The sequence below is a fragment of the Neofelis nebulosa genome, chromosome 1, assembly GCF_028018385.1.
Source record: "Neofelis nebulosa isolate mNeoNeb1 chromosome 1, mNeoNeb1.pri, whole genome shotgun sequence".
Taxonomy (NCBI): Eukaryota; Metazoa; Chordata; class Mammalia; order Carnivora; family Felidae; genus Neofelis; species Neofelis nebulosa.
Genome location: NC_080782.1, coordinates 153,300,321 through 153,311,137, shown reverse-complemented (window position 1 = coordinate 153,311,137; position 10,817 = coordinate 153,300,321). Strand labels below are relative to the sequence as shown.

Genomic DNA, 10,817 nt, shown 5'->3' with positions numbered 1-10,817 from the left:
ATCCACTAGGTGGAGCCACTAGGCAAAGTACTGAAACATTAAGACCTCTTAATCCAATTGTTTGGCACTAGATAAACAGTAAATATTTAAACTATACCTTACTTAAATAGCAGTTTGTTTATATTTATAAATAGCTATACATATAATTTTCACATTCCAGCAATGACATTACCAAATCAACCTTCTTAGCTGAAGCCAGGGATAGAGGTATGGTATATGGAAAGATCTATGAAAGACCTACTTCTCTGATGGTTTGGATCCCTGTGAATTGCACAGGAGACCAACAACATTTTTGTGAACGTTTTATCCACAGAAACACGACAGCTTGGAAGCTTAAGGCGACAGATACAGAATGAAATGAGGGAATGCTGTCATGTAAGATTCTACAGGCAGGAAAAGGGCCAACAAAGCTATGTATCTGGAAATATACATTAACCTTCAAGAAAAGGAAAGAATAATCCCAAAGCTGGTTCAGAGTTGAGGCTGCCATGGCCATCAGGCCCAGAAGGTACAGGCCCAGGGATAGGATTGTGTCTTCCTCAGTTCCAGGGGCCAGACAAGGAGGGCAGAGCATAACCACAGAGGATTATTCTCAAGCCTTGAAATCTAATGAAATGTGTCCTGTCAGGTCACATACTTGCTTGGGACGAATGACTCCTATTTCCCTCCTGATTCTTCTCCCTTGGAATGGGGACATCTATCCTACATCTGCCCCACCACTGTATTTGGGAAGCACATGGTATGATGTCTGATTTTACACATTCAAGGCTGGAAAGGATGTATCTTCCCTCAAATCTCACCCAAATCTGATTTAGATGATATTTACCTGAAATTAGATGCTGGAATGAGTTAGGACTCTAGGGAACATTGAGAGACAGTGAATATATTTTACACGTGAAAAGAACATGAATTTGGGGAGAGGGTAGATTTATGAGTTCAATTGTGTTTCCCAGAATTCATATATTGAAACTCTAATGCCTCGCACCTCAGAATATGACCTTATTCGAAAAAGCATAATTGCAGTTGTAATTAAATAAGATAAGGACATACATAGGGTGGACCTCCTTCATTTCCACAAGCATTTCTTCAAAGTCTGGTCACTGGGAAGGGTCCACTGAATGCCAGTGATAGCCTCAATTCTGAGAGTGAATGGTGCCATTTAACCTGACTATACATTTTGCTGTTATAGGCTATATTCATTTACTAGAGCTGCCACAGACTGTGTGGTTTAAATGATACAAATGTATCACCTCACAGTTGCAGAGGTTAGAAATATGCCAGCAGAGGTGGTTCCTTCAAAGGGCAATGAGGAAAAATCCATTCCATGCCTGTCTCCTAGCTTCTGGTTGTCTCCTGGAAATCCTTGGCATCACACAGCTTGTAGATCTCTGCCTTCACATGGTGTTTTCCCCATATGCATATCTGTGTCCAAATTCCACTCCTTTATATCAGGTCACATTAGTTATAAATTAGGACTCATCCTACTCCACTATATTTCTACCTTTACTAATTACATCTGCAATGGCCCTATTTCCAAATAAGGTCACACTCTGATGTACTGGGGGTTAGGATTTTAACATGTGAATTGGAATGGCCTGGGTGGGGTGAGGCGACACAGTAGGACCCATAGCAAAAGGAAAGCGAATGCCAGGGAAGCCTAATAAATTGGCCCCTACAACTAAATCCAGGGACTCAAACCCACCAAGGTCTTCAGAAGGGCTTGTAGAACGTTATCTCAGAAAGGAAGTAGGGGTCTTCATCATGGCCCCCACCCAGATGATCAAAGTCAGCTCCACAGGTCATTAGCTTTGTTGTCCTGGCAGATTGAGCCTGGGGCACATCTGTAAGTGCCCTATGCACTGTCACAGAAGCTGCCAGGATGAAAGGCAGAGAGATAAGCAGTCCACTGATGGGATATGCTGTCTGTCACATTGTATCCATGTGCAGCTGGTGAGCACAATGATGGCTGGAGTAAAACGTGGACCCCAGCCCGGCACAGGAGGGCTTAAGATAGGGCTAAAATTCTAACTTTGCAACAATACTCAAAAATTTTACTTTTTAAAATAATTTAACTTACCAACCTTTGTCATTTTAAGTCTATTTCAAGAAACATATTAAGCTTATATCTTACATATTTTGCTCTATTTTCTTCTAACTGGTTTATACACTTATTTTTCTCCCCAAAGGAAACAATATGCTTTTATTATAATTTCATTCTGTTAGTTTGTTGATCTGTGTCTATATGCTTGCGTGTCATGCAATGCAATTTGTTGTTTTTTTATCCAAATTTATTTATTTACATATATATAATATATAGTGTATAACGTGATGTTTTGAAATGAGTATACATTGTGAAATAATTACCACAATCAAGCTACTTAACATGTCCATGATTTCACATAGTCACCCTTTTACATTGTTGTGTATGTTCATGTGTGATGAGAACACTTAAGATCCACCTTCTTAGCAAATTTCAAGAATACAATATGGTATTGTTAACTATAGTCACATTACTGTACATTTAGCTCTACTTTTAAAATGTATCTTTACAGGAAACCATTAAAATCCTAGAGGAGAAAACCAGCAACAACCTCTTTGAGGCCGCAGCAACTTCTTACTTGACATGTCTCTGCAGGAAAAGGAAATAAAAGCAAAATGAACCATTGAGACCTTATCAAGATTAAAAAAAAAAAAATCTGCACAGTGAAGGAAACAACCAACAAAACTAAAGTCAGCCTACAGAATGGGAGGAGATATTTGCAAATAACATATCAGATAAAGGGTTAGTACCCAAAATCTATAAAAAAATGTACCAAACTCAACACCCCCCCCAAAAAAAACAGAACCTAAAACTAAAACTAAAACAAATAATCTAGTTAAGAAATGAGCACAAGACATGAATAGACATTTTTCCAATGAAGACATCCAGATGGCTAACAGACACGTGAAGAGACACTCAACATCACTCATCATCAGGGAAATATAAATCTAAACCACAGTGAAGGGAAGACTGGGTTATTCAGTCAGCTGAGTGATTTCAGGTCAGGTCATGATCCCAGGGTCATGGGGTGAAGACCCACATTGAGCTCCATGGTCAGCGTGGAGCCTATTTGAGATTCTCTCTCTCTCCCTCTGCCTCTCCTCCCCCACTCACTGCCTTAAAAATAATAACAATAAATAATAATAATAATAATAATAATGATAGAACTCTCCTTTTTAATAGAACTTCCTCATTTGGAGTTGATCTGGTGTTTCCTGATAATTAGATTCTGGGTATGCATTCTCAGCCAGAATTACACACAAGTGACAATATTTCCTTCTCAAGTTATCTCACCCAAAAGCAGACATCCATTTGCACCCATCGATCTTTTTTTTTAGGTGGTCAGGGTACTATCTAGTTCCTGTTCTTTATAAAGTTACTATTCTTCTTTTGCAATTGATTAGCCAACTGAGGAGAGATAACTCTCAGACTACAGAAATATGCTGCTCTGATTTAAACTTCTCTTTAGATTTTAGTATGCATTGCTGCTTCATACCTGATCCAATCTTTACTATGATGGTTGAGAATGATTTTTTTTTTCCAATCGCATGCTGTTGATGTTTATAGATTGATCTTCTATCCAGCAACTTTACTTATTTTTTAGTTCTGCTGGTGTGGAAAGCCTCATGGATATTTCCAAATTAATAGTCCTATTGTGGAATGTGTATTAATTCAGATCTTCCTCTGGGTCATTGAGGGGTAAATTCCTAACTCAGTTTTAAGTTCCTCATGCCCATTTTTTTTTCCTCTTTCAAGCTTAACTGTGCTTTAATTACATTTTACCCTGTGTGTCAAGACGTCTCTAGCAGGGAGACAGTCTGTAATAGTTCACTTCACCCAGATGCAAAAAACAAAAATCTAGACCAAAGTTACTAAAAAGGGCTGGTCCTAGGCAAAAAAAAAAAAAAAGAAAAAAAAAAAGAAAAAAGAAAAAAAAGTTTCTAACAGAATATAAATCATATACTTCTTTCTTTATTGAGACAGTCTTACCAAGAAAAAAAAGTCACCTTATCTAAAAAGCATACTTAGGAATGGGATTGATTTACATTCTTGCGTAAGTTCCTTATATCAACAGTCCATAGGCCATAGTTTGAGTAGCAAAGTCTGGATAGTTCATTTGACAGATGAAGCAATGTTTCCATCCTGAACAATTCCATGTGGTTCAAGAGTTGCCCCATGTGTAGAGAAGCAATTAGTCAATATTTATTAATGATTTAATGCTATGCAAAGAGTGACAGATGACTGCTCCTGAGATAAATCCAAGATAAGCTCTTATAATTGAAGGCAAAATGTATTTTCTACACAATACTTCTATTTAGGAGTACAGGCCCCATCTACTCTAATACTGTCCTGTATATGATTTTCAACTTCCTGTCCTACCAGAGCTGAAATTTCAACCATCAGAATGAGAGCAAGGTAATTTTTTTTCCCCATGCATTACAACTGAACCATTTGATAAAGAGATTTTTTAAATGCATAAAGCAATTTAACTTATCTTTAAAGTAGAGAGATTTCTAGGTACCTTTAATTAAGGAAAAGAGAGCGTTTAAATCAATAAATACAAAAGGTTTTATATTTTTTGAAATTTCACCAGGTAAAATAAACATGAATTATTTTATTAGAAAATATACCTGTTACAAAAATTTTAAATAAATAAGTTGCTGCCACAAAATTGCAACATAATACATAGTTTACTTTTTCTGTTACCCTCAGTAAAGGGAAATAATGTAAGAGTGATGATATGGGTAAAAGTAAACAGAGCAAAGAGGAGTGAAAAAAGATATGAGGGAAAGGAGATTTAGAGAGAGTAAAAAGAGAAAAAGTGCTTTCTTAAATGAGTTAGTCATATGAGGTCACCAAGAGGAACATCTTCTTCGACTGAGTTTCTACAATAAGAACCACATCATTTGGATGATTTCATTGTCTTGGTGTCTTCAAGCCAGGGGTACAGGAGATGCTCATATTCTCGACACAAAGGCACCATCAGCAAGGTTTCGCTGTCCCACACTGGACCAGAAGAATCGCGGAGTGATGGTCTTAACCCTGGATGGAGGAGTGCTCCCTCCCACTTGTCTATACCGGGACAGCAGGGAGCCAAAACGCTGGCATCTGGCGGCCAGCTTCAACTGCTACCAAGAAGGCTCAAAGACAATGGTCAACTCAGGCTTTTCTTCTTGAAGTATTTCTAATGCACATTTTGTATCATAATTGAAATACATTCCACACAACCTGTAAAAAGCAAAAAAGAGCCTTGGGTTCTACTCTTCAAAGAATACTCTCAGAGTTGTTTTGTTTTGTTTTTTTTTGTTTGTTTGTTTTTTTGTTTTTGCCTAATAAATCTCATCTCCTTACTCCCCTTAACCTAACACACTTCTAAGGTCTCTGATGCTACACCTCATGCCAAATGTTGTTTCTGTTATATTTTTAACCTTCAAGTTTGGAAATGTTTCAACATATGTAAATTTAGAGAAAATAGTATAAGGGATCCCCATATGCTTATTACCCAGATTTGACAATTAATAACTCATGGCCAATCTTGTTTTATCTATTGCCCCCCTACTCCTCACATCAATGGATATTACAAACACAGCATTTCATACATCTATAAATATTTAACTATGCGACACTAAATGAAGCCTTTTTAAAACACAACCACAATGCCATTTTCACACCGTAAAAAGTTAACAATTGGGTGTCTCAGTGGGTTAAGCACCCAACTCTTGATTTTGGCTCAGGTCAGGATCTCACAGTTCATGAGTTTGAGCCCCGTGTCAGGCTCTGTGTTGACAGTGTGGAGCCTGCTTGGGATTCTCTCCCTCTCTCTGCCCCTCCCCTGCTCAAGCTCTCTCTTTCTCTCTCAAAATAAATAAACTTAAAAAAAATTTTTTTTACATTAACAATAATTTCTTATTATCAACATATGTCCAATCAGTGTTTAAATTTCCTCAACTGACTGATACACTTTTATATTATGTTCATTGAATTAGGAGCCATATGAAGCTCACACATTGCAGCCTCTAAAGTGTTCTTTGATACATTCTTCCCCCTTTTTATTTTTGTAAGTTTCCCTTGCAACTTAGCTAAGAAATCATACCATTTGTCCTGCATCATTTCTAACAACCTTGATTTGGTTGTGTTATGAACTGAATGTTTGTATTCTCAAAAATTCATACACGGAAGCCCTAATTCTCAATGTGATGGTATTTGGAAATAGGGCCGTTGGGATACAATTAGGGTTAGATGAGGTCATGGGGGTGGGCCCTCATGATGGTACCACTGCCTTTATGATAAGAGATGCCCACACTCTGTCTCCCTGTTCCTGTCTTGCTCTCTTTCTGCCATATAAGGACACAGGAAGAAGGCAGCCCTCTGTAAGCCTGGAAGAAAGCTCTCACTAGAAGTGGAATTACTTGGCACTGTGATCTTAGATTTTCTGTATTCTAAAACTGTGAGAAATAAATGCCTGTTTGTTTAAGGCAGCCTGAGCTAATGAGATAGGTTGATTGGATCCATGGGCTTTTCAGCCTATTTGAAGCTTGTCCCTTACCTCCAGAGTGTCCTTCTGGGGTGGGTCAGGACTCCACATACAGTAATGTCCCTGGCTTCATCCTGACATATCCTACACTTTGTCCCTCTATTTATCTTAGCTCTGAGAATGTTGGCTTTCCTGCAGTAAACATGCTCCACTGTGTCTGCATAAGGATGCAATGCTGATCCAAACTTCTGTTTATTCAAACTTACATTCCAGTTGGTTCTTAGCCTTGAGGTCATGAACAAGAACAGAAGTCCTTGTTATAATATAATTTATATTACTTGGTAAGATATAGATAATAAATGAAAAAGAAAATGATATAGCATGTAAGTATTCTGCTGAAATGATATAGCGTGTATGTATGCTGCTGATTAATACTACAGAGGAAAATAAGAAAAAAAGGCAAAAACAAGAAGGATATGCTGATCTGTTCTTTTCATTAGGATGGTCAGAGACAGACACGTAGAAGACCTTTAGGCAGAGAATTTAAGGATACATGGAAACAAGACATGTGGATATCAAAGGGGAGAGAGTTCTAGGCAGAAGAAACAGCACATGAAAAGGTGACAGTATTTTTGCAAAACTGCAAAGATATCAGTGGAGCACAAAGAACAAGTATTAGGAGAAGATGAATTTGCAGAAGCAACAGGAGCCAGATCACATGAGGCCTTACACAATACTATGAGTTTGTGGATCTTGAAATGTGATAGGAAGTCACTAGAGCATGTTGGTAGGAATGATATGATCACTGATTCATTTTTTTAATGTTTGTTTGTTTGTTTGTTTGTTTGTTTGTTTAGAGACAGAGAAAGAGAGCAAGCAAGCAGGGGAGGTGCAGAGAGAGGGAGGGGGAGAGAATCCCAAGCAGGTTCCACACTGTCAGCACAGAGCCTGAGGTGGGGCTTGATCCCACAAACCATGAGATCATGACCTGGGCCAAAATCAAGAGTCAGATGCTTAACTGACTGAGCCACCCAGGTGCCCCTGACTCATGTTTTAGTTGCACCCTCCATCTGCCATGGTAAGAATACTACATGCAGAGGAGCCTGGCAGAATGCCACCAGAACAATCCAGATAAGAGGAGACAATGGCTTGAACCAGGGTACAAGTCATGAAGTTGGCAAGAAGAGATCAACAAGCAGGTATGTTATGAAAGAAGAGCTATTAGGACATGCCAACACGTTGGACATGTGCATAAGAAAAAGGTGTCAAAGGTGACACAGGATTTCTTTTTTGGCCTGAGCAATTCACAATGAGTAAGCATTGGTGGAGATGGGGAAGAAGCAGGTGTTAGATGGGGTGGGGGGTATAATGCAGGTTTGAATTTGGACATGTAAAGTTTAGGTTTATTAGACAAATGGAAAGTCAGACTGGCATTTGGACATAGAATTCATACAGGTATAAATTGGGTGACACAGGACATATATGATAAAGCCAGAAGACTAGATGATGCAAACACAAGATAGAGTTTAGAGAAGAAAAATTAGCTCAATGATTGCATCCTGGGGATGCAGCATGTGCAGCTCAGGTTGATAAAGAGAATCCACAAAGGAGACTGAGCAGAAACAGCTCATGAAGTAGAAGAAAGTCCAGGGTGTTGCCTCTAAAGCAAAGTGAGGGAAATGTCTTCAGTGGAGACTGTGATTGTCCTGACTGACCAAGGTAGGAGACTCACTAGGGAGTTCTTACTCAAGAGGTAATGAGTGATATTACTAATAAGGAAACCCAACACAATGCAGATGAACTGACGTCTGTGGCATTTCTAATCTTGCTGATTCTGAAACTCTCTTTCCATTTGGAAGTCCTCAGAAACAAGACCTACAACACCCCACTGTGCAAAGACCTTGGCAATTACGGTGAACCATGGACTCTTCCAGCTCTGCAAAGTCCAGTCCCTTGCATAGCCATGTAATTCTATTTGGCAACTTTCATTGGGGCTTGGGTTTCTTTCAGAAAAATGAATGGAAACTCTTTTCACACTGAACTGAAACTTGATTTTCAAAGTTAATGTCTGCATAAAGTCTGGATGAAGTTAAATATGTGGTTCATGACTCATATGACTTATAAAAAAAAAAAAAAAAAACCTCAGTCTGAGTACAAATGAAGCCCTCCCAGGTTTTGATAACTGGTCAACCTGTCCTTTGTACTCTGAACCTCACCACGTGAATTCTGAAGAGCACACTTACTTCAGGCGTTTCAGGAGGCAGCCCTGCTGCCTCAGCACCTCACAGAGTAGCATGACCCCCAGATCACCAAGGTCATTGTTGCCTAGGCTCAGGTCCCGCAGGCTCTGGTTGGAGGTCAGAAGTGTGGAAAGGTCCCAGCAACAGTGTGAGGTGAGACTACAGTTGTCCAATCTGCAAGAAACAGGGTGATTTAAAGAAAATGTCCCCTTAGCCATCCCAGCAGGTGCCCCAGATCTCAGCCTGAAATGTTTCAAATGTACAAAAAGCACAGGATTAACAAACTTAGAATAATCCTCTGTGTCTGTGGTTATTCTTCTTTCCTTTTCAGATGATAGTATTTTTTTTTCCAGTCTACTGGATTGTGCAGATCAAATTAGGAATAGTAGTTTGTGAATTGATTTTTCCCCAATTCTATGCCTCTTCGTAAATTTCCCTAAAACACAAGTGTCATATCTTTCTATTCTTTTGTGGTGAAATCCACAAATCCAAATCCAGTATTTACCTTTACAGCACTGAGAAGTAGAATTCTTCCCAGGTGCATGATCCTGTAACAAGCCAAACCTTAGGAGAACATCATTACTTCTCAGGTACAAATCATTCTATCATTACCCCCACACACACATACACCATGCATCCACATGCATGCATGCATCCACCATGCATCCACATCATTGTAATAAGCTAAGGGACTGGGGCACCTGGGTGGCTCAGTTGTTTAAGCCGCTCTTTGTTTCAGCTCAGGTCATGATCTCACAGTGCGTGAGTTCAAGTCCCACGTGGGGAGTTCAAGCTGCACTGGCAGTGCAAAGCCTGCTTGTGATCCTTTCTCTCCCTCTATTTCTGCTTTTCTCTCACTCAAAAATAAATAAGCAAAAATTAAAAAAAAAAAGCTAAGGGACTTACTCCAATATCTGAAGCTTGCAGCTGGGGTGCAAGAGGCCCTCACAGAGTAGCTTCACCCCCGTGTCTCCAAGAGCATTGCCCCTTAGGTAAAGGTGTGTGAGTTTCTGGTTAGTGCTGAGCACTGAAGACAGAGCTGGACAGCAACCTGATGTAAGTCCAGAATTCATCAACCTGGAGAAGGAACAAGGAAAAGAGTCATCAGTGTTCAGACTTCCTTGAACATTGCACAGCTCTCTCACCAGAGGAATCTCTTCTTAACTAAAAAGCTACATCCTTCAACTTCAAGATGAGGAGCCAGCATCTTGGATACAATCTGAGGAGCACATGACTCCTTGTCTCTGGCCACATAAAAGAGACAAATAATAGTCTCAGCAGATGCTTGGCTGGGATCAGTAGAAGAGACAGAGCAAAAGCAAATTAATCCAGATTCCTTCCACATCCTTCTTCCTTCTTATGCATATTCCCTCTGCCATGCATGCTCCTTACCACCACATCTTCAAGAAATGCATCCCAGGTTGTATGTCACTGATAATTCCTACCACATTGCACAGACTTGCCTTATTTGACTCTCACGTTAACTGAGCAAGTTAGCAGTGCCGCAATAACTATTATGTATCTGTTACAGATCAGAAATCTTAGGTTTATCAAAGCATATGTTTCTCTTAAGGTCAAAGAGCAAGCGTTCAGTGGATGGGGGACCTGGACTTAAGCCTTCTAGTGCCATCTCACCTCTGTTGCCCCTTCTATCCATATTCTTCTTGCTTCTGCCTTGGAAGGAGTCTCTCAGACAATAAAGCTCTAAATTTGCATTACACTTAGTGGGATTAAGATTTTTGGTGTACTACACTTGGGTCAAGTTGAACATATTCTATCACCAACAGAAGCATGAGGGCTTTGAAGTAGAGAGCTACATCACTCCAGCATAGAAGCTCAGAGGGTGGTATACAGTGTACAGAAAGCCACATATGCTAGGGCCTCAACAAAACCTTGACTTAAGAACATCTCATGCAATCATATTCTCTCCTTCCACAATCCTTAACAATGACATGCCTTTAAGCTCCAAGATGTCTTAGAATCAGGAAAAATAGAAACATATAAAAGTAGCATGAGCAGGTGATCAAAAGAAAACAGAAGTACTTGTTTTCCCAGTCAAGGA

At 39.5% G+C, this 10,817-nt stretch overlaps 1 protein-coding gene across 2 annotated transcripts in view; it reads right to left on the bottom strand.

Moving 5' to 3' along the window:
* Positions 1 to 4,625: 4,625 nt before the first annotated feature.
* NLRP3 (NLR family pyrin domain containing 3) overlaps positions 4,626 to 10,817 on the bottom strand; it is a 53,019-nt gene continuing 46,827 nt past the window's right edge. For both annotated transcript variants that reach the window (XM_058740841.1, XM_058740840.1), the window contains 3 exons: positions 9,662 to 9,832; positions 8,759 to 8,929; positions 4,626 to 5,269 (listed from right to left, as the gene is read on the bottom strand). In XM_058740841.1, the coding sequence (XP_058596824.1) occupies positions 5,170 to 5,269; positions 8,759 to 8,929; positions 9,662 to 9,832 (442 nt within the window). In that variant the 3' untranslated portion in view covers positions 4,626 to 5,169. The remainder of the gene's footprint in view (positions 5,270 to 8,758; positions 8,930 to 9,661; positions 9,833 to 10,817) is intronic.